At 42.0% G+C, this 23,831-nt stretch overlaps 2 protein-coding genes across 4 annotated transcripts in view; one reads left to right on the forward strand and one right to left on the reverse strand.

The window, feature by feature from the left end:
- Positions 1-272, forward strand: part of INTS8 (integrator complex subunit 8) — a 29,684-nt gene extending 29,412 nt beyond the window's left edge. The window contains exon 28 of the mRNA XM_070748038.1: positions 53-272. Within this exon, the coding sequence (XP_070604139.1) occupies positions 53-169 (117 nt within the window). The 3' untranslated portion in view covers positions 170-272. The remainder of the gene's footprint in view (positions 1-52) is intronic.
- CCNE2 (cyclin E2) lies at positions 210-22,141 on the reverse strand. 3 transcript variants are annotated; one of them, XM_070748040.1, is made up of 12 exons: positions 22,091-22,141; positions 18,659-18,697; positions 18,466-18,568; positions 14,415-14,462; positions 13,879-14,030; positions 10,551-10,686; positions 9,751-9,897; positions 8,568-8,663; positions 7,435-7,569; positions 5,045-5,156; positions 2,486-2,640; positions 210-1,233 (listed from the first exon to the last, which is right to left on the reverse strand). In XM_070748040.1, the coding sequence occupies exons 2-12, from the start codon at positions 18,670-18,672 to the stop codon at positions 1,141-1,143; spliced, it is 1,191 nt and encodes a 396-aa protein (XP_070604141.1). In that variant the 5' UTR covers positions 18,673-18,697; positions 22,091-22,141; the 3' UTR covers positions 210-1,140. The 3 variants fall into 3 exon arrangements, with proteins under 3 accessions (XP_070604141.1, XP_070604142.1, XP_070604140.1); XM_070748041.1 differs by lacking the exon at positions 22,091-22,141 and adding an exon at positions 21,887-22,066 and having other exon boundaries at positions 18,466-18,565; XM_070748039.1 differs by lacking the exon at positions 22,091-22,141 and adding an exon at positions 21,887-21,930.
- Between the last annotated feature and the right edge of the window lie 1,690 nt (positions 22,142-23,831).

The raw sequence follows: 23,831 nt of genomic DNA on the forward strand, positions 1-23,831 counted from the left end.
AAAATTTGTGAATAAGAACTTATTATTTTTTTGTTGATCTTTGGGCACATAGATTAAAGCTATTGGACAAACGGAACTGAATTCTAGCAACCCAGAAGAAGTACTACAGCTTGCTGCTCAAAGACGAAAAAAGAAGTTTCTTCAAGCAATGGCAAAGCTTTACTTTTAGAAACTTATTTTCCTTTGCAATATAAGAAGAAAAATGTCCGTTGCAAGATATTTCAACACTTTATTTAACATGAGAATTTTTTTATAATACATATTTATAAACATACTGTGTGGTATTGTCCTATTTATAAAACATAAATTCCCTCATTTTTGCACATATACAGAATTAGATTAGCTGTTTATTGCATGTGAAAAAATAGATGTCAATTGTAATGAACAATGGCCTACTATTCAGAGTGTAGCTTTCCTTTGCATTCAAGCTGTCCTTACTGCAGTCCAGTCTTTGTTTCTCTTGCATTGTAGACAGCCAGTTTGTAGAATATATATAGTAGCACTTCATGAGGAAAGAGGTAGGATACAACAGCTGTTCACTGAAGATGTTCCAGTTTAAGTGGAAAATTCTTAAACTGCTTCTTTACCTTTAAAAGTAAAGTTTTTCAGTCTTTGCATTCACTACTTATGCTTTATTATATTAAGGCAATTTATCATTCCTTAGTTACACTAATAAGTGTATGGCAGTAGGGACGTTGGCTTAGGTTAAAAAGGTTTTTTCTTTGTGACTGCACTGATGTGCAAGCTGAAAAGTGACTCACTTTGTAGAGTCCTTAGATTCAGACTTCTTCACTCACTGTTTTATCATCACAGATCACAAGAATGTATGATCCTATGCAAAACCAGCATACACCAATAGACAATTGGCGAAACAGTACTATTAAATTCACAAATAACTAAATTTGATGAATTCGTTTGCATCTGTTAAAAAAATTAAAAGTTGCTTAAGACAATTTTAAGTTAAAAATCCATAGTTAATTATGAATTTAGTTAATCAGAAGTCCAATTTCTCTAGGCCTCATTGGGCTTCAAATGTAAAAGATCCAGGCCAGCTGCATGTGAATGTCCTTCAGTTGCATCAAGTGTAAATCTGTGTATATTCAGTCTTAACAAAGATCCCAGTCTTCGCACACAGGATTTTCACTTTTCAGAACTCTTTGGAGGAGTTATTATTCCTCCCGTAGATACCGGTGATAGCTGACTGGGTACCGCTACTTCATAGTTAATTTCATCCTATCCAATAAAAAGAAAAAGAAACTTGTTAATTTCATTCCATCCAGTAAAAAGAACATTATTGTGATGAAAGGAGGAAAAAAAATCTTCCTAGCCACAGTGTGTCATCTCTTTGGAAAGGTGAAATAATCACTCTGCAAGGTATTCTGGGCCAAAAGGGAATGGATGGTCCAAAGTCACTGAAAACTCCTGGGACTGAGGATGGACTTTAACCTGGGACTCACTGGATCTTGACCAACACTGGCTTTCACATATCTCAAAAAGTTATTATAAGCTTCCTATTGATGATCATTCCTTGCAAGAACAGTTTCATATGGTAGTCAAATTTACTAAGTCATCATTTAGTCATCATTAAATCAGCAGATAGTTCAGAATCCATAATGCTAGTCAAATTGTTGCATGTTTTGTCAGCAGCTGTAACTGAAGCTGGAAATCTCCACAGATGACTATATGGTGCTAACATTTTCTGCTGACAATCCTTTTGCTCATGACTATTTAAACTGAGGTTCTTTAGTTTCCAGGTATTCCTCATTCCAATGTTCTAGCAGTGTCCAGGGGGAAAGCATTTTGAAATTCCTTGACATTTCCCTGTAACTTGTCATCTAACTTGCGATCTTTTTTTTTACATGATTTTCCCGTGACTTTTAAAACATTTTAATACAGTTTGTTCCCCCCCCCAATTTATTCAGTTTTTTCCCAAATACCCTGATAATTCCCTGATATTTCCTGAACCGCCGATTTCCCTGATTTCCCTCTTTTCCAGGTTTGCTGGACACCGTGTCTAGGCCCTGTCCAGACCCTGGTAGATGGAAGTATGATTTTTGTCATCTTAGAACCATAGGAAAATGCATACTACCAGCAAATAACTCAGGGGTGGGTTCTGGCTTACCTTGCTGCCAGTTCGCTTGTTCATACATTGTGCTTTGCGCATGCGCAGTGCTAAAACCTCACCTGTGCGTGCACAAAAGCAAAACACAGCTGCGTGTGTGCAGAAGCTAAAAACAAAATGATACTACTTATGGCGCCAACAAGAGCTGGTTCAAGGGCGTGTCCAGCTGGCCATCGCTGCTGGTTTGGCGAGCATGGGAAATTCCCACTCCCCATTTTATAGAACTGGTCTGAACTGGTAGGAACCACCTCTGAAGTAACTATATTAGGTAGGAAATATATAAATAAGCATTCTTCTAATTCCAAGAAAGTATAATCATAGTGGAAGACCAAACACATTTAAAGAGGGAAAATTCATTCTTACCAACATATCCAAATAGTTTGTATGGGTTTGTATGTTATGTCTATCTTCCAATGCAATCTTCTTGAAATTTTTCAATTTCACTGGTATTTTCTTTGCTACTTTGAAAAATGGTTCCATCCACTCTACGCATTCTGCAATATTAGCCCAATCCAATCCTAAAAACAAAGTGAAACAATTTACTGTAGCTATCTGAAATACTTGACATCTGTGATATACTAATGTCTCAAAGCTTCCTGTTTATTTTTTACTTCTGTTAATTTGCAAAGCTGGAAGAAGCTTTTGCATTGCTCTTACACGGAAGCCTCTTCTAGTCACTGTAAGTGCAGGACAGTTTTGCCTCGGTCTTCTTTTAGCAATCTCTAGCACCCACCAATATCTGGCCTGCCAAAACACTCAAACATCTCTTCACTATTGCAAGCAAAGGAACAAAAGCAGCATGGCGCTCAGCTATCACTGAAATGAAGTGTCCTGTGAAGATCTGAATAATTATTTTACATATAATAAAATACACCCGCAAATGCAATATAACAGGAAGTAAGTCGTTGGAATGGAAATATAATTGAAAATTAACATTTATATAGTCTGACACTTAATAGAATAAAACACTTCTTATTCCCTGGCTAGTCATGTTTATTTGGGACTAATCACTATTGGATTTTAATGTGAATCATATAAATCATAGGAGTATATTCATCTAATGAATAGTAAAAAGATTTACACCAAAATGGAACAACTGAGAAAAGGACTACACAAGAGAACTATTTGCAAAGGTTCAAAATAAAAAAAGTTCAAAAGGGCAAAAATTTTCTCATGAAAACTGAATAGAATTGCAAACATTGTGAATCAAAGTTTAAAAAATGAAGGTGAAGGAGGAGAATGCAGAAAGAAATATGGCTATTTTCTCTTAATACTCTAAATTATTGCATATCAGTGAGCAGAGCAAGGAAACTATCCAAGAGCCCAAAGAAGAAAAGTGGAAAATAGTTAGTCATATTTTCCCCTCATTCTTTACATTATTTTCTCCATCAAGTGTTCAAGGCAAAAGAGAAAAAGCATTTTTAATCCTTTGCTGTTCTAGGGCCTATATGTGTGGCTTTTTAAATTTGTAACTAAAACTAGATAGAGAAAATGCTTCCTTCGTTCAAAAGATAACTATATAATGATATTGCTATAAACAACATTAAAAATAATATATACCATTCCAAAAAAAAGTATACAATTTTTTAAAGAGTTTACTGGATTTCTCTTGAGATTTAATTATTCGATATTTAAACTTCTTAGGTGTGTTCAAAATCAATACATGTAGAAAATGCAACAGAATCTTCAAAAAGAAAAATGGCTTCTAAAGTAAGTGTGAGAATTTGTACTGTGTTAAAAACTGGACAGTAATTTTGCTTTTTACCCTCTTTTGGATTGCATGGTATAGTGAAACAATTCTGATGGCTTCTGAAGAGAGAACAATATAAGAAAAAAATAGAGAGGATATTTTGTTTTTGAAGGGGAAATATATATTCACGTGCATCTTATTGGTAGCTTATTAAAGAGCTACTTTTCCTATAATCCTGCAGCTTTCATTAACATAATCTGAGGAAATGATGTGATTGAATTGGAAGTGTGATTCCTTGACAGATGAATTTCCTAAGTATTATTAACCCGACAAACTGAAAAAAGAATTTGGCACTTCATTTCCCACAAACATTTCCCCTTAATTCTGTGCAGGAATCTGTTTGGAAGATCTCCTGTTTGTCTTCATGATTTCCTTCCATGAGCTTTATTAAAAGACGATGAACGAAAACATTTAGATGCCATTTTTCTAGAACAGTGGTTTTCAACCTTTTTTGAGCTGCGGCACATTTTTTACATATACAAAATCATGGGGCACATTGAGCAGGGGGGGAATGGGGGGGCTAAAAAAAGTTTGGACAAAAAAATTCTCTCTCTTCCTCCCTTTCACTCTATTTCTCTCCCTCTTTCTCTCTTCCTTCCTTCCTCTCTCTCCATCCCTTTCTTTCTCTCTTCCTTCCTTCCTCTCTTTTTTGCTCTCTCCCTCCTTCCCTCCCTCTCTTTCTCTCTTGCTTTCTTTCTCTCTCTTGCTTTCTTTCGCTCTCCCTTTCTCTTCCTTCCTCTCTCCATCCCTCTTTCTCTCTTCCTTCCTTCCTCTCTTTTTTGCTCTCTTTCTCTCTCCCTCCTTCCTTCCCTCCCTCCCTTTCTCTCTCTCTCTTTCTCTCTTTCTTTCTTTCGCTCTCCCTCTTTCTCTCTCTTGTGGAGCTTCACGGCACACGTGACCATGTCTTGCGGCACACTAGTGTGCCACGGCACACTGGTTGAAAAACACTGTTCTAGAAGATCTATGTGCTCACTCTTCAATTAACTGAGAAAACACAGAGTTAGGATGGGAGGGAGATACTATAATTCATCACTTTTATTATCATGTCATGAATATGCCAAATTTATTGAATATTGTGCCCCTCATTGTCTTATGACTCTTGCAGACTCACATACATTAATTTCCTAAAACGAAAATTAAAAAAAACACCAATTATTCATAGTTTACCATACCTGAAGCCTTCTTTACTACTAGTTCTGAGGTATGATAGCAGAGGGCAGCAGCTGCCAATATCCTATATTGAAAATCCAGAGAATTGACATCTAGAATACAGAGATCTAAAAGCTGTGGAATGACATACGTATCATTAGAAACAACTTTACATCAATTGTTGTTCATATAAGCTCAGTATAAAATCGATAATATCTTTTCTACATTTTTAATATTAGAAAAACTCTGATTTACTGGCTCATTAAATCTGCATTTGACTCACAGCCTATATTTGTACTGTGGGTCTGCCTCCCAATCAGTGTTAATTTCTCATGCAAAGCTGATGGTAACTGAAGCCGAGCACCACAGAGCAGCTCATTAGGGCTCACAACTTTCATACATCAAAGCCCAGTCAAGTGGGTGTTTTGCTTTCCCGCCTACAGTAGTCTGCAATTTGGTTGGAGGCTTAGATTTTCTATCCACTTACCTACTCTCTTCATTTTAGTAGATCTATCTAGATTCAGTTTATTGAATTAAATAAATTATGCATCTGCCTTAAGTTGAAACTTAGCCAGTGGTTAAACAGATTTCAGACTTGCAAGTTAGAAACATAGAAGACTGATGGTAGAAAAAGACCTCATGATCCATCTAGTCTGCCCTTATACTATTTTTTGTATTTTATCTTAGGATATGTTTATCCCAGGCATGTTTAAATTCAGTTACTGTGGATTTACCAACCACGTCTGCTGGAAGTTTGTTCCAAGGATCTACTATTCTTTCAGTAAAATAATATTTTCTCATGTTGCTTTTGATCTTTCCCCCAACTAACTTCAGATTGTGTCCCCTTGTTCTTGTGTTCACTTTCCTATTAAAAACACTTCCCTCCTGAACCTTATTTAACCCTTTGACATATTTAAATGCTTCGATCATGTCCCCCCTTTTCCTTCTGTCCTCCAGACTATACAGACTGAGTTCATGAAGTCTTTCCTGATACGTTTTATGCTTAAGACCTTCCACCATTCTTGTAGCCCGTCTTTGGACCCGTTCAATTTTGTCAATATCTTTTTGTAGGTGAGGTCTCCAGAACTGAACACAGAGTTCTTCTCTGCTCTTTGACTGAGAGTCAGAGATCAAGGCATAAATGTAGAATTAAGGTATTTTGAGCCAAAGGTTTTATTTTTAGTGTCTTAGCTAACTTAGTGTAAAGCTGTCTCCCAGCTTTCTTCTTTTGGAAAGGGAATCATTCGCTTTTACTACGAAGTCAGGAACATTTGTATATCTTAAATGTATCGGTGTTTATTGAAACGGATGTCCAAGACAGGATTTCCTTGGGTACCATTTGTTGGAAGTCAAAGGAAAGGGAGGGTTTTGCTTTCTCTTTCTGCACAAGATCCCCATGTACAACTGGTGGGTCACTGTGAGACACAGAATGCCAGGCTCGATGGGCTTTGCCCCAATTCAGCATGGCTCTTCTTATGTTATGTTCTTATCAGAGGTGGTATTCAACCAGTTCGCCCGAACCCGTAGCAGAAATTGCTCCCGGCTCTATGCCATCCTATTTAGGCACATTTTGAAGTCGCATGTATGTGTGCAAGTCACGCTTACATTTGCAAACTGGTAAGGAAGGTAAGTGAATACCACCTCTGTATCTGATGTAAATCAAACAAAAATCTACCTGTAAATACGTTATATAACTATGAACTACAATTATAGCTTGTTTAATACATGGAGGTTAACAGGTAATGCTATCTTTCTTTGTCACATTCCAAAGAAAGTTAAAACTGGTTCCTTGCATCTACATTACATACAATATATATAAAATAAAGGGAACACTTAAACAACACAATATAGCTCCAGGTAAATCAAACTTCTATGAAATCAAACTGTCCACTTAGAAAGCAATGCTGATTGACAATCAATTTCACATGTTGTCAGCACATTCAACGTTGTACAGAACAAAGTATTCAATGAGAATATTTCATTCATTCAAATCTAGGATGTTCTTTGAGTGTTCCCTTTATTTTTTTGAGCAGTGTGTGTGTATATACTTATACTTAATTTTAAAAATTCAGCAAAAACGTGATACATACACACACACATACTGTACATTCATTTTAAACAACTGCTGACTGCTGTAAAATATCTTTAGAATATAGTTTTAAGAAAAATTAGGCTGTAAAAGAATCTCCCCAAAAAAGAAACATTTCTTAGCTCGAGAACAATGCATCAGAGGTCATACAATGAAAGAGACATGCAATTAAAAAAGAAGCATGGATACAGCATAAAACGGTTGCATATTATGGCTTCCTGTCCTTCATTCTTAATGCTATCTAGAATGACAATAGTTTGACTGTCAGTAATATCAGTGGTTCCCCCAGTTTTACATGCCATGCAAGCTGTAACAGAAACCTACCTGTGCTATTTCAATAAACTTTTCCTGAGAATATTGAGGTAGCAGCACCTTGGGAACATCCTTCACTGCATCCACTTGAAGATAAAGGTTCAGCCAGGAGATTACAGTCACTGGGCACAACTCCCACTTAAGAGCCTACAAATATTAAAACAATGTTTAGAGGGCTGTCTATTGCAGAGGTCAATGACTGGTGGTCTGCAGACTACTGATGATCCATTGAAAAATTTTGGTGGTCGACGGTGCAATTAGGTGGAGGAGCTGCTCCAGGATGGCCAATGGCTAGTCCTGTGATCAGAGCTCTGGAATATGGGTCTGGCCAGGAAACTCATGGGGAGGCTGGAAATCTCTGCCACAGAGGGAGGTACATGCAACTTGCAACTTTCCAGATGATGAATGGGCAAGAGGTAAGCAGCGTTCACCAGCCGGAACGAGATAATGGTGCTGCTGTGTCAGTTACATATAGTTATATCTAGAATCAGACCACTAGCATGAACAATTCCTAGTCCTAATTCTTCTTTATTTCAATAATGACAGTTACATTTTCTTCCATCAACTATTACCCTGGAAAAAATAAATGTGTTTAAATCGCTTTTCTTTTAAAGAGGATTTTTCCCAGGTGATTAATAGTATACAACTTTAAGGCAAGAATTAAGACCCAGCATTTATAAATCAGTATTTAAAAGCTTTTCAGATAAGAGGTTGGTAAATTTATTATGGCATTTCAGAAACCAAAACCTGGAATACATTCAAGTGCACATTCAAAGAGAAATGCCTGTCCTGTAGAATATTCCTAGAACACCACCATCTTTGCAAATCAGATTAACCCTAGAGGGGAAAGGACCCATCTGCCCCAGCATGAAGTAGCCAGTGGACACTGGGCAGATCTTGTTCTCCCATCAATCATCTGACTGCTACCAACAAGCACCAAAGCAGGTCAGATCTGATGCATCCTGAATCCAGCCAGTTGCTCTCAAGTAAGGCGAAACTGCTATTACAGCACCAATGCAACTCAGGTCTTACGGATGTCTTACGGAAGAGCTGGAAGTGAAGTGGTGTATAAGTCTAAGTGCTATTGCTATTGCTAATTTGTAGTATATCAGTCCTAGAAAGAAGAGTTCAAATTGTTTTGTTACCTTTAATATAATTAGTTCCATCCTTATAATGTCATCTTCACTGCAAGCACCATCAGTAACATAGGCAAACTCCTGCAGTTTAGGAGCATATATCTCCTTTAAAAAAGAAGAAATAGTGTTAAAACAGACTTTGCAGAACTGATGATTAGAATTTTCTACATCCCTATGCAGTATAAATATATATATATTAGTTTTACAACTTAGAAGAAACTCAATTCAGTTACTGATATTTTTAATTTCCCACAGAAAACATAACTGGCTACATAGATACAATCTATTGTATAAAACAGTGGTGCTCCTATGCAATCCCTAATATATCAGAAACCCACTAATAATTCTCCTTGTTCTGCCCTAACTTTGCAACAACAAAAAAATCAATCTACAAATAACTGTTGTCCATGTTAGGATATCTATTCCTAAATTGCACCAGCTTTCCAATTTTTTAGAAATCTGAGTTACCGTATTTAACCTAAATGAGTTTCAATATACTGAGTAAAATGACACGGCAAATCGGCAATATGTATCATATGCATTATCTTCCCAAATTAAAAAAAATCAACTAGGTAGACATCTTAAAAGCTGACTATAAGTGCTTTGTTTTTAGTAAATCTAGGTCAGAAATATCCCTAAAGACTATGAAAGGGGAAACATTTGGATATTTTCAGGAAATTTCCTGAAATACTTTTACTTTCAGAAGAGACTATTTTTATCTGATCTCAAACCCAGTCACGTGAATAAGAACCCATCACACTTCTATTAGTTGCAGAGCCTGTTTCTTACTTTGTAAACAAATTCACTAAATCTACCCAATACTTCCTCAGGTGTCATTAGATTTTTGCAAGTTATATGAGTTATGTACTGGGGATTAGGCCTTATGTTTTTTTATTTGACTGAAAATTAGATATTTAAAACCTTTTTTATTAGTCTGCTTGCTTGCTTGCAAGTCAGATTTTACTCCTGGTGACTCCAAGAAAAACTGGAGAGCCACTTTGATGTAGTGGTTGACGGTGCTGGCCTAGAAACCAGGGGACTGTGAGTTCTAGCCCCATTTTAGGCATGAAAGTTGGCTGGGTGATTTTGGGACAATCATTCACTCTCAGCCCAAACTACCTCACAGGATTATTCTGAGGAAAATAAAATATAATAAAATATCTGTAAAAATGTATTGCATGTCTCTACTCACCTCAAGCTTAGAAGCAATGAACAGGGCTGTAATTCCTATAAGCTGAAGCATGGTTTTATTTATGTCCTTCTGAGTCAACATAAACCTATCAAAAAAGTCTTGGGCCAAATAGAATGTTTCTCTATGAAGTGTGTATACTTCACAAACCTGTAATGAAATGCATAGCAAACAACATTTTGAATAGTTGGTGAAAAATTCATTTTGATATTACATGCCCTTAATTTTAAATAAAAATTAATAAGGTGGAAAATATTTTTGCTTGATTTTGTTCTAATAATTCTTCACATGCAAAGCAAGCATACCTGGAACTATGGAATTATTATTAATACTTTTCATGTTGTTATTGCAGTGCCTTTTCTGTTGCCTGCCTTTCTCTCCCCCCACCTCTCTCTCCATGTGCGTATGTGTTTAACATAAAATCCTATATATGCAGGTTTGATTCCTCAATCACATAATGGTTTCCAATACATGAAACATTTAAAGTTGCAAGCTTGCAAGTATTCCTTTATAGATGACTTGCTGATGCATGTAGTTTAAGGAGAGAAGTCAAGCAAACAGGTAGGTGGAGTTCACAAAACACCTTTCTTTCTTGCTACTTTACTGAACAGATTTGATTGTAAAATCCACCTTTCTCTTTTACTAAAGTTCTAGAAGAAATGTTAAATACTTAATTTAAAACTGGTGCTTTAACTTAACAAGGAAAATATACATTGTTAAAAGTAAACAAATTAAATGCTTAAGATTCTTGGACATTATGCTGTTCCGTCAGTGTTGTTTTACAATCTTATTTCGTTACTTACCTCTAGAAGCCAATCCAGTAGGACTGATCTCATATGTGGCTGTAGATTTGTGTGTAGTGTTGTGAAATGTTTGCAGTGAGAATATTTGTTTTCTTTTTTGAGAATGTTGAACCAAACATCTCTAGAACTTCCCCAACTAAAATTAAGATAAATAATAAAATTTCAGATAAAAGAAAAAGCAAACGTGCTAATTTGCTTTGGCACAAGTATTTGATTCTGAAACTAAGTGCTTCTGTTTATTTAGTGAACCCAATTTATTATTTTTAAATACTAAAGCAAAACATTTTAACAGTGATTCTGTTAAATGCTATGAAATTAAGTGCCATTTTATTTATTGAATTTCCTAGTTGTTTTTCAATACTGTTATCTTTCATAAATACAAAAAAGCCAGAAGAAAAATAAACAGACATTTCACTTGATACAAAACTGAAACACAGAAGACTGTTATTCGCAAAAGCAGAAAACAAAAAAATAGCTTGAGCAAGATCAAAACACATATTCTATGCAAAGCTATAGCTTATCCTGGATTTTTGAGAAATTATATACCTAAATTCTACTGTCTACTTAAAAATAGAATGTTTATTACAGCAACCATACCAAAATATAGTAAGTCCCACATTTGAAAAATCAGTTAACTGTTTTATTTACACTTGAATCCTCAGAACAAAAAATTGTCATATTGGTCAGTTTTAACAACAAAACAGATCACTTAATGACAATTTCATCTTTTAAAAGAGAGATTGCAAGAAGAGATGCTTTATTTGTTATATATGCACTCAGAGCTCCCATTTTCACTCTCAAAATGAAGGGTGGTGGTGGTACAACAACCATATTGAGAAAATGCAGCTGTTATTTTCAAGTGTTGTTCCTGGAATGAAAGATCATCAAGTGACTACAAGCAGGTAGTTTTATCCTGGCAAATAGTCAATTACATTCCAAAGTGCACTTGTCCAATCAAGATTTTAGATTTTAGCATTATCTTTGAAAACTTAGACCAACACCAAAACTTTTAAAACAGCTGCACTGGTGGGTTCTTTATTATGTTCCATATATCACTGGAGCCAAGTTAAGTGTGACCCTTTTATATACCCTCCTTAGCAATAGTTATACAGGAAACACATTTTGACTGCCCAACTCTGCACAGAACCATAAGTGCTAGCCAAAACACTGCTGATTCCAAGCATGATTTATTTATCAATCTTTTTGAATTGTTAGGCACATTGTCCAAATGCAGTATGACATTACTTTTATAGAACGGAACGGAACAGAACAGAACAATTTATTGGCCAAATGTGATTGCACATACAAGGAATTTGTATTTGGTGCATATGCTCTCAGTTTACATAAAAAGACAAGAATCATAAGGTACAACACTTAATGATAGTCATAGGGTACAAGTAAGCAATCAATCATACTAGGAAACAATATAAATCATAAGAATATATGCAACAAAGTTAGTCATGCAATTATAAGTGGAAGGAGATGAGTGATACGAACGATGAGAATATTAATAATAATAGTAATGCAGACTTCATGAATAGTTTGACAGTGTTGAGGAAGTTACTTGTTTAGCAGAGTGATGGCGTTCAGGGAAAAAGTGTTCTTATGTCTAGTTGTTCTGGTGTGCAGTGCCCTATAGCGTCGTTTCGAGGGTACGACAGTGATGGCGAACCTATGGCACGGGTGCCACAGGTGGCATGTGGAGCTACATCTGCTGGCACGCAAGCTGTTGCCCTAGCTCAGCTCCAATATGCACGTGTGTGCTGGCCAGCTGATTTTTTGCTCACAAAGAGGCCCTGAGAGGGCATAAGTTCTGGGCACTTATATCTCAGAGGACCTCTCATGGACTATGAATGTTAATATGCTTGTAAAGAAGGCACAAAAGAGGCTGCACTTCCTGAGAATGCTCAGGAAGGTAAAATGATCTCAGCATCTACTGTTGTCCTACTATCGCAGCACCATTGAGAGTGTGCTGACATACGGCATTCTAGCTTGGTATGGGAGCAGCTCTGTAGTGAACAAAAAAGCTCTACAGAGAATTATTAAAACTGCCCAGAACATCATTGGGCTCCAGCTACCCGCCCTGGATGACATCTTCACATCTCGCTGTTCTAGGAAGGTGCATACCATTCTCAAAGACTCTTCTCATCCTGCTTACAATCTTTTTGAACTGTTACCTTCTGGCAGAAGATACAGAACAACTAGAACTCGGACCACACGTTTCCTGAATAGTTTTTATCCCAGAGCTATACTCACACTTAACAACGAACTAAAGGGTCACCATCAGTGAACTGTTGGACAATATTACTAGGTCTGTCATGTAGATGTTTGAGTGGTTCAGGCTGGGGAATTTGTAGTGGGTGGGACATTTTATTCTATTTTTATTCCTTTTTTTAATTTACCTATTCTGACTTTATGTATGGTGGGACTGGTCTCTGGGTGTCACACGACTTTGGTTGCCAATGACAATTCGTTGTTTTGACAATGACAATAAATTTATTATTATTATTATTGGCTTCCAGAGAGCCTCCAGGGGGATAGGGGAGGGTGTTTTTATCCTCTCCTGGCTCCAAGGAAGCCTTTGGAGCCTGGGAGGGCAAAATATGAACCTACTGGGCTCACCAGAAGTTGGGAAACAGGCCATTTCTGGCCTCCAGAAGGCCTTTGGGGGGGGGGGGACTGTTTTCGCCCTCCCCAGGTGCTGAATTATGGGTGTGGGCACCTGGGCATGCGTGATAGTGCAGGCCCATGCTCTTTTGGCACCCAAGGGAAAAAAAGATTCGCGATCACTGGGACAGGAGTTGAAACAATTTAAGTTCAGGATATGAGGGGGTCTGTTAACAGTGGTGGGATTCAAAAAATGTTTTACTACCAGTTTTGTGACATGGCTTGGTGAGCATGGCAGGGAAAGGATACTGCAAAATCCCCATTTCCTCCAGATCAGCTGGGACTCAGGAGGCAGAGAATAGATACGGGCGGGGCCAGTGGTGGTATTTAGCAGTTTTCCAAACTACTCAAAATTTCTGCTATCGGCTCTCCAACATTGATCAGAACCTGCTGACTACTACCTCTGCTCTGTAAATATTTTCACCGCCATCTTTTTGACTTGTGGATTATACAGGTACTCAATGGAAGACAGGGTACTTCAAGCCTATTAAAACCTACTGTATCTAAGTAACGTTATACGTCTTTCTTTTAGGCAACACATACTTAGGTACAGTTTAACCATAGCTATGTATGAGGCTTTCTGAAGGGATATCCTACTTTCTCCATTGATATATCAATACGTAGCAATATTTCTAATAAATTTTCTGCACATCTAGCTTACCTAAGATCCGGTAAGGGTGATGGATTTATGAAGAGATTTCTAAACCTGTATTTTTTGAATCTGGAAAAGTCCGTAGTTGTACTTTCTTTGTGTGGAGTTTCAATTATTATGCAAGGAGATACACCGCCTGATATTGTGGATGGCCAACAGCTCTAAAAAATAAGATAATAATGCAGTTTTCAGATAGTTTTTTGGCAAACAGCAATGTCTTCATCCCACCATTGAAAAACACATTTTTAAATATGAATTTATGTCACTCATATTATGTTATCAGCCATACTTATTCTAAGTAAGCAATTATATTCTGGGAACTAAAATGCAATGTTACCTTACTGAAAAATGGTCTTCATAAACAAATTATAACATTAAAAGCATGTCATGCCTTCCCTTCTTACACATTCATTAAAACTAGATTTTGCCAATACAGGAAAGAATAAAATCTTCCCTTTGAATCCACACATACTTTCTAAATTACCACATTCTGAAGAACTGAATCCCATTATATTTCAAAGCAGTATTATACAGAACAACCATACCTTAATTTCATATTGATATCCCACATTTTCTTCATCTATCTTCGAGTCCTTTGGAAAACAAACAAAAACCATTAATACTTAAGCAGCAATGAACTAATATCCAGTTCCTCCTATTCGTCAAGAGCTTCTCAAACAATTTATTTATTTATTTATTTATTTGTTTGTTTGTTTATTTATTAGATTTGTATGCCGCCCCTCTCCGTAGACTCGGGGCGGCTCACAACATACAATAAAACAATTCACAACAAATCTAATAAATTTAAAACATTTTAAAAAACCATTATTAAACCAGACATACACACAGACATACCATACATAAATTGTATAGGCCCGGGGGAGGGGGGAATGCCTCAATTCCCCCATGCCTAACGGCAGAGGTGAGTTTTAAGGAGTTTACGGAAGTCAAGGAGGGTGGGGGCAGTTCTAATCTCCGAGGGGAGCTGGTTCCAGAGAGTCGGGGCCGCCACAGAGGAGGCTCTTCCCCTGGGACCTGCCAGACGACATTGTTTAGTCGACGGGACCCAGAGAAGGCCAACTCTGTGGGACCTAACCGGTCGCTGGGATTCGTGCGGCAGAAGGTGGTCCCGGAGATATTCTGGTCCGATGCCATGAAGGGCTTTATAGGTCATAACCAACACTTTGAATTGTGACCGGAAATTAATCGGCAACCAATGCAGACTGCGGAGTGTTGGTGCAACATGGGCATACCTAGGGAAGCCCAGGATTACTCTCGCATTCTGCACGATCTGAAGTTTCCGAACACTCTTCAGAGGTAGCCCCATGTAGAGAGCATTACAGTAGTCGAATCTGGAGGTGATGAGGGCATGAGTGACTGTGAACAGTGCGTCCTGGTTTAAATAGGGCCGTAACTGGTGCACCAGGCGAACTTGGGCAAACGTCCCCCTTGCCACAGCTGAAAGATGGTTCTCTAGTCTAATGTGAGCTGTGGATCGAGGAGGGACCCTCGCTGAGGGGGTCAATAATCCCCCCCCCCAGGGTTATGGACGGACAGATGGAATTGGGGCCCAGCAACAAAAAAATAAGGTTTTAAATGCATGGCTTGTTGTTCAAAATATTTATCAGATCCTGATATTTATCCAACTTTGTTTCATGATTATTAAACAGCTGTACATATACTTTCTTTAATCAAAAAGGAAATAAAATAATGTAAGGATTTTTTTGCAATCAAGTAAGGTCAATCTCATATTAATAGGTAAAGGGGATTCTTTTTTACGTTGTCAAATATTTCCATTGGATGTGCGAATATGGCTACTGCCATATACTTGAGTTTTCCCTGACAAGTGTCACTTTAAAGTGAAATCGGGGCAGTAGAAAAAGCAGGTCCAGGTCATGGTTAAAGTGTCAGATTTTATTGAGGAAGACATGTACTCAGGGTCCCACTCAATCAGATTTCATTATTGTTATTATTATTGTTGTTGTTATTGTTATTAATTAGATTTGTATGCCGCCCCTCATCACAATGGGCTTACAAAAGTGGCAATAAAACAAATACAGAATCTTAAAACTGCAAACATTCATCCAAGATTCATCCAATACCATCAGCATTACCAGCCGGAGCAGAGTGTTAACCCTCAACAGGCCCAGGCGTACCGGCAAAGGCATGTTTTAAAAGCTTTTGAAAAGGCCAGGAGTGTAGGGGCAGTGTGAATCTCTGGAGGGAGTTGATTCCAGAGGACCGAAGCCACCACAAAGAAGGCCCTTCCCCTCTGGCCCCGCCAGCCAGCACTACTTGGCTGACAGGAACTGGAAGAGGCCAACTCTGTGGAATCTGACCAGCGGCTGGGATATATGAGGTCCAGTAGGTAATCTGGTTCTAAGCCATGTAGGGCTTTATAGGTAATAACCAACACTTTAAATTGTGTTCGGAGTCCAAACGGTAGCCAGTGCAGCTCACGGAGTGATGATGATATATGTGTATATTTGGTGAACCCATGATGGCTCGCACGGCTGCATTCTGGACTAACTGCAGTCTCCTAACGTTCTTTAAAGGTAGCTCCATGTAGAGCACATTGCAGTAATTGAGCCCCAAGGTGATGAGGGCATAAGTGGCTGTGAGAAGGGACTCCCAATCCAAATAGAGTCACAACTGGTGCACCAGGCGGACCTGGGCAAATGTCCCCCATGCCACAGCTGAGAGATGTTGTTCCAGCATCAGCTGTGGATCAAAGAGGACTACCAGGTTGCGGACTTACTCTGAGGGGTCAGATGTTCCCCTCCCAGAGTAATGGAAGGACAGGTGGAATTGTCCTTGGGAGGCAAAACCCACAGCCACTCCAGGGGTTGAGCTTGACCCTGTTGACACCCATCCAGACCCTCACAGCCTCCAGACACATCATCTCCACTGCTTCACTGAATTGATCCGGGGTGGAGATGTACAGCTGAGTGTACTGTTGGAAACTCACCCTGTGTCGTCAGATGATCTCACCCAGCAGTTTCATGTAGATGTTAAACAGTAGGGGGGAGAGAACCAACCCCTGAGGCATCCCATAAAGGAGGGGCCTAGGAGTGATCTCTGATTTCCCCACCAACACCAACTGAGACCAACCAGAGAGGAAGGAGAAGCTCTGCAAAACGGTGCCTCATGCCCAACCCCCAAAGTCAGCGCAGAAGGATACCATGGTCGATGGTATTAAAAGCTGCTGAGAAGTCAAGAAGCACCAGAATAGAGGAATAACCTCTATCCCAGGCCAGCCAGAGATCATCCATCAGTTTTGGTGCTGTAGCCGAGTTTGAAATCAGACTGATAAGGGTCCAGGTAATTGGCTTCATCCAAGGACTATAGGAGCTGGAACGCCACCACCTTCTCAACAACCTTCCCTAAAAAGGGAAGGTTGGAGACAGGACGAGTTATTCAAAGTAGCCAGATCCAGGGAAGGCTTCTTAAGGAGAGGACGCACTACTGCCTCCTTTAAAGGGGACAAGAAGGACCCCTCCATCAGCAAAGTTGTATTTATTTATTGGACTTGTGGAGGGGGTCTTTGGTCACCACCTGGATCCAGCCTTGTGTCACCTCCCTGCTGGTCGAAACTAGCCAAGAGGGACACGGGCCAAAAAACAAGTGGAGGAGTTCAGAGCTCCCTTGTCATTTAGGACGCACTACCGCCTCCTTTAAAGGGGATGGAAAGGACCCCTCCATCAACGAAGCGTTGGTCATCACCTGGATTCAGCCTCATGTCACCTCCTTGCTGGTCGAAACTAACCAAGAGGGACATGATGATGATTAACTGGGTTGAGTGTGTACGAGTCCATAGTTTTGATTTTATGATATGGATTATTTTACATTAATGTTTTAATTGACTTTTTAAATTTAATATTAGATTTGTTATGTACTGTACTACTGTTATGTTGTGATCCGCCCCAAGTCTTCGGAGAGGGGCGGCATCCAAATCTAATACTGTAAATTATTATTATGAGTCCAACTAACAGGTGGAGGAGTCCAGCACTCCCTTGTCATTTAGGACACACTACCGCCTCCTTTAAAGGGGACGGAAAGGACCCCTCCATCAACGAACCGCTGGTCACTGCCTGGATCCAGCCTTGTGTCACCTCCCTGCTGGTCGAAACCAGCCAAGAGGGACATGAGTCCAATAAACAGGTGGAGGAATTCAGCGCCCCCTTGTCATTCAGGACGCACTACCGCCTCCTTTAAAGGGGATGGGGAGGACCCCTCCATCAACGAACCGTTGGTCACCGCCTGGATCCTCGTGTCACCTCCCTGCTGGTCGAAACCAGCCAAGAGGGACATGAGTCCAATAAACAGGTGGAAGAGTTCAGCGCTCCCTTGTCATTCAGGACGCACTACCGTATCCTTTAAAGGGGATGGGAAGGACCCATCAACAAACCGTTGGTCACCGCCTGGATCCAGCCTCATGTCACCTCTCTGCTGATCGAAACCAGCCAAAGGGACACAGGTCCAATAAACAGGTGGATAAGCTCACAGCTCCCTTGTCATTCACTTATCCTTGCATAAGGTCACCCCAGTTCATACATCATCTTTTTTCTATGTGTGACTCTTAAAATTCCAACCCACCTGCATCGATTTCCTTTTTCTGTTCTGAAGTGACAATGGGACCTCCAGGTCTTCTGGAGGTGTGACCTGGCATGGCTGATGCAGTTTAGCTTGCAAACGGCTACTGCAGAAAAGAAAGATGTTTTATTCCATCAGAGACATAGAAGAGTACACCGATTTACTTGCATTGTATAATTATAAAAGTGATCATTACCTTCGTCGGGACATCTTATTGGAAATTCCAGATTATTTCCTGCAAATAACAGAAGGATCAGATGTTAATTCAAAGCCACAGTTTCTACGTTAAACACTAGCTTGTGAAAATTCCGGGCTTCAATTACTTATTCTGAAAAATTGCTTCATTTGGTGTACCCCATAAGTTAGGGAACTTGTTTTTATGTATGCATGCAAGTTGCATACTGCACTAACACTTGCTACAGTAACATAAAGGACAACAAACAAGGGACCAATGCACAAATTTCCGTCACATCAGATTAACAGAGTTGGAAAGGACATTTTAGATCATCTAGTCCGACCACCCCCTCTCCGTCCAAGCAGGAATACATTCAAATATATGCTTCTGAAATCCAGGTTCTGAAATATACAACCACAACAAACAAGTGCTGCGCAGAAAGGCAGGCTCCTGTTTCTCCTGAAAAGCCTTGGAAAGTTTGGAAAATTAATTGGGCAAACTGCCCATACCAGTCATGTTTCATCCTGGAAAAATTCTGCATTCCTGAATCAGGCATGAATTGAATTGGGAGACTGGCACACTGTCTCAAGCTAAGATAACAGATTTCTCTAAACCAGTATTTCTCAACCATAGCAGCTCGAAGATGTGTGGACTTCAGCTCTCAGAATTAGTGGCTGAGCAATGAATTGAATTATTATTGATTCAAAATTATTGGCTCTCAGAATTATTGGCTGGGTTTAAATCCGCATACTTTTGAAGCTGCCAAGGCTGAGAAACACTAGTCTAACCCCTTAGAAATGTGATGGCAAACCTCTGGCACCCCACCCCAGCTCCACCCCAGCCCGGCTCCACCGTGCATCCACACAGCTCCCGCTGTCTGGTCTTCAGTCTCTGCCATGCATGTGGGGAGGCAGGGCGCATGCACAGGGGCGCTCGCATTGCATTTGGAGAATTCGCGTATGCATGCTCCCCCATACCCTGTTTTGGGCCTGGAAGGCCTCCTGCACCAACCTGGAAGCCAAAAATGGGTGAGGGAGATGGGCACATGCATGGGGGGGATGGGGGACAGGGCAGATGAAGGGGGGCAGGGCACTTGCATTGCAATTTGGGGGTGCGCGCCTGCGCATTGGGCACTCAGCACGAAAAAGGTTCCCCATCCCTGCCTTAGAAGTAAAAATCGCCTTTCCATCCTTTCCAAGAAATCTAGTCAATTCCAGGTTCGCCCACTTCCATTTATTGCCTCACAGTAGCCATTTTGTACTACATTTTAAAGATCCTGCTTTTTGAGGCACTTTTTCTTTCTTTTCTCGAAAGCAACGACAAATATTACCATTGCCCTGTACAGTTATGAGTTACAATGAAGTGAGAATTTTATAATCCAACATTAAGTGATACAGATACATAGGATATACTGAAAATCTAAGAACTGCCACAACTGTACCTTCATTAAGAGCGAGGGGGGGGGGGTGTTTGTTGTACCTGAAACTTTTCTAGGCACAGAAATAAATACATACTGACTACTGTAATCAGTAATCATATTATCAAATATTAACATTCTGTAGCCTTTATATTTTATCTATTATTATGGTGGTTCACTTATGACTACAAAACAGATACATTGTGATTTTCTCCTGTTCAGCAAACCCAAAACAAAAAAAAACTTCGATTATTCCTTCCCCCCCGCCCCCAAACCAGCCCTTCTTTCTTTCCCCTGGGCGGGAAGGGGCCCGATCCTGCCGTTCGCTCTTCCAATTCCCCCCGTTTCTCCGCTCTTAACAGCCCCGCGCCAATTTGCAGAGAGCGGGTAAAGTGAAGAAGGCGGGCAACAGCAGCAGCGAGCAGCCTTCATTCTCTGGCGCGTCCTCCCAAATGTCCACCCGAGTCCCGATTGTCGCCGCTCTTCAGCCGGCGTGAGGTTGCTGGATCCGGGGGTGGTGGTGTTGAAGTAAACGGGGTTCAATAATAACCCCCTTGTGGGGGGGGGGGGAATCTCGCAAGCGGGAACCGGGCTGTGGTGGAAACACCCCTTTAAACAGAGTCACACGAGAGAGAACAGGAAGCCTTTCCCGCCTTCAAGTGACTTATTGGGGGGGAGGGGGGCGAAATGCCTCATTTGTGGCACCCCGATACTCGGAGAGACTTTTGACAGAAAGGTTCCGAGGGGACCCTTAGAAACCTCCCCCCTCACTCTTGGTATGAAGGTTTCCCTCCAAATGGAGCGACACCCACATACCTCCCACCCCCACCCGTCTTTCGACATCCCCCCCCAGGGCAAATATTTTGAGGGGGGGTTATTTTGGAGGACAAACGCCTCCCCCCCCCTCATTTCTCCCCAAACTGGCTGTCTCTCTCTCCCGCCTTCTGGTGAGAAAGCGCCTTCCACCTCCGCGCATGCCCAGCACCCCATCTGGATTGGGGGTGGGGGGGGGGGCGGGTGAGAGAAGGGTAAGTGGCTGGGGCAGCCCGGGAAATGAACTGGCGGGCTTATGCACCACCACCACCACCCAAAAAAATCCACCCTCTTGCAAACGCGGCTTTCTCTCCCTCCCCCCCCCAAAAAATACCCGGCACTCCCAAGCTAAAGGCGGGCCATCGAGCCCGGGGGGGGGGGATTCCTACCTTTTAGGATAACCCCCCCCCCCCGCGTTATAAAGTTTCATTGATCCCCACTTTGGACAAGGCTGGAAACTGCCCCCCCCCCCCAATATGCAGCCTCAGTTTCACCTTCCCCCCAAAATCGCTTCTTCTCATACCCGGGTGGGGGGCAGAGATAAGAAACCCCCCCAGAAGCGGCTCCTTCCCGCCCTAGGGGAAGACACCCCTTTTTCCAGCCACGACACCCCTCCGTGCTGACCCCCCCCGAGGTCGGATGGGCCGGGGATCCCCGTTATTTCCCCTTCCCCGCCTTATTCTCCCTCCAAAAAAGCCTTGCAAGGCGGCGGGCTGGCCATCCCGCCTTCTGGCTTCCCTTCCCCCCCACCCTCCACACGGCGAGGAGAGCCTAGCGCCTCGCTGCCCATCGCGCCCCCAACCCCGCCCGTGACCCCCCCAAAGACCCCCCCTCAAAATCGTGGGGCGCAGTTTTCCCAAGCATCTCCACAGCCGCTGCCCCCCGCCATCCACCCATTGCTCCCAGAGGAAAACCGCGCGGCTGGAGGAGTGGGGGGTCACACACAGCCAAGGTGCCCCCCCTCGGGCATTGTCCTCCCCCCGCCCCTCCCCCGCCGGAGCCCCCCGCGCGCACCGCACCTCAGTCGCTTCAGCCTGGCAGGAAAAAATGAACTGTTCTCAGCTGGCGCCGGCGCCAAGGCTCTATATGGGCCGCCTCCGCGCATGCGCGGCTCCCCGGCTCGTCCCCTCCAGTCCGCGCCTGCGGTTCCCGGGCTGAGGATTTCTCCCGCCTGTCTCGTCCCTCCGGGCGATTCAAACCTGTAGCCAAAGTCGGGCATTTACCTCCGAGAGAGAAGGCCGATTCTCCTCAGCCCAGCAACGAGAAACTCCCGGCCCCCTCCACACACTTAAAATGAGGCCACTATGTTAAAACCACCACCACCCTTTGCAGGTGGAGGGAAGGAAGATATTTTGAAGGTAGCTCCTCAAAACACGGGGCCACGTTGGGGTATTTTGGGTTGGGGGGGATCTCTCTTTTCCTGCACCCGCTTCGCAAAAAGAAGCGCCAGCCGGAGGCGCTGCGCTTCGGGCTGCTTTTAAGGTTGACTCAGCTCAGGCTGTTTCTGTAAACCGCTTAGAGAGGCCTGTAAAAGCGCCATGAAGCGGTATATAAGTCTAAATGCTGATGGTATTCTCCTTTCTTTCTTTCTTTCTTTCTTTCTTTCTTTCTTTCTTTCTTTCTTTCTTTCCTTCCTTCCTTCCTTCCTTCCTGGGTAAAATGAGGACTCAGATTGTTGGGGGGCTTCTGTAAACCGCTTAGAGGGGGCTGTAAAAAGCACCATAAAGCGATATACTGTATGTCTAAATGCTAATGCTATTCCTTCCCTCCTTGGTGGGTAAAATGAGGACCCAGATTGTTGGGGGGCGATAGGCTGATTCCTTTAAACCGCTTAGGCCTACAAAAAGCACCATGAAGCGGTATATGTCTAAATTAGATTAGATTTATTGGATTTATATAAATGCTAATGCTATTCCTTCCTTCCTTGGTGGGTAAAATGAGGAGACAGATTTTTTGGGGGCGATAGGCTGATTCTTAGAGGGGGCTGTAAAAGCACCATAAAGCGGTATGTAAGTCTAAATGCTAATGGTATTCCTTCCTTCCTTTCTTGGTGGGTAAAATGAGGACCCAGATGGTTGGGGGGCGATAGGCTGATTCTGTAAACCGCTTAGAGATGCCTGCAAAAAGCACCATATAAGTCTAAATGCTATATTCCCCCCCTCAAAAAAACCCCAACCCCGGGCGATTGCGCAATAGTGCCTTGCTTGGCGGCCGGGCGCTTCCTCCCTTCCCCTTCCAGTCCCGCCAAATGTGCTTTCGCTGACATCACCGCCGCCAGCGACTCCCTGCAGGGCTGACCGCCCTCGGCTCCTTCGGTGGGGCTGCCGCCACCCCGGGTTAGCTTCGACGGCCTTCATCTCTCCCTGGAAATCCCAGGTGAGGTGGTTCACGTTTGCACCCGGAGAATCAGCCCACGCGAGGGAATAAAACGAAGCCCCCGCGTCCCTTTTCCCAAGCATTTTCCTCGTTCCCACGCGTGGGGAGATTCATAAGGGCTCCCCACGCCGAGCCCGACCCGCCTTTAAGGCCGCGGGGTGCAGCACCAGAAGCTCGGGGACGCCTCCCGAGTTTCAAGCCGGGCCCGCTGGGTTTGTTTGGCGCTTTTTTCGCCGCCCCTGGGCGGAGTCGAGCGGCGCGGTGCAGCCAATCGGAAGGGAGAGAATCCCGGCAACGTGGAGTTGTCGGCAAAATGTAAACACAGCTGGTTTGAAAGGGTGACGCAGAGAAGGAAGCGCCGCTCTGCCTTCCAAGCTGGGACTGCAGCCGCGGCTTCTCTGAACGGACAAGGGGAGGTTGCAGCATTTATTTATTTATTGGACTTTTATGCCGCCCCTCTCCGAAGACTCGGAGCGGCTCACAACATATAATAAAACAATGCATAGAAACCTAGAAGATTGACGGCAGAAAAAGACCTCATGGCCCATCTAGTCTGCCCTTATACTATTTCCTGTGTTTTATCTTAGG

Source organism: Erythrolamprus reginae, chromosome 3 (genome assembly GCF_031021105.1).
Source record: "Erythrolamprus reginae isolate rEryReg1 chromosome 3, rEryReg1.hap1, whole genome shotgun sequence".
Lineage (NCBI taxonomy): Eukaryota > Metazoa > Chordata > Lepidosauria > Squamata > Dipsadidae > Erythrolamprus > Erythrolamprus reginae.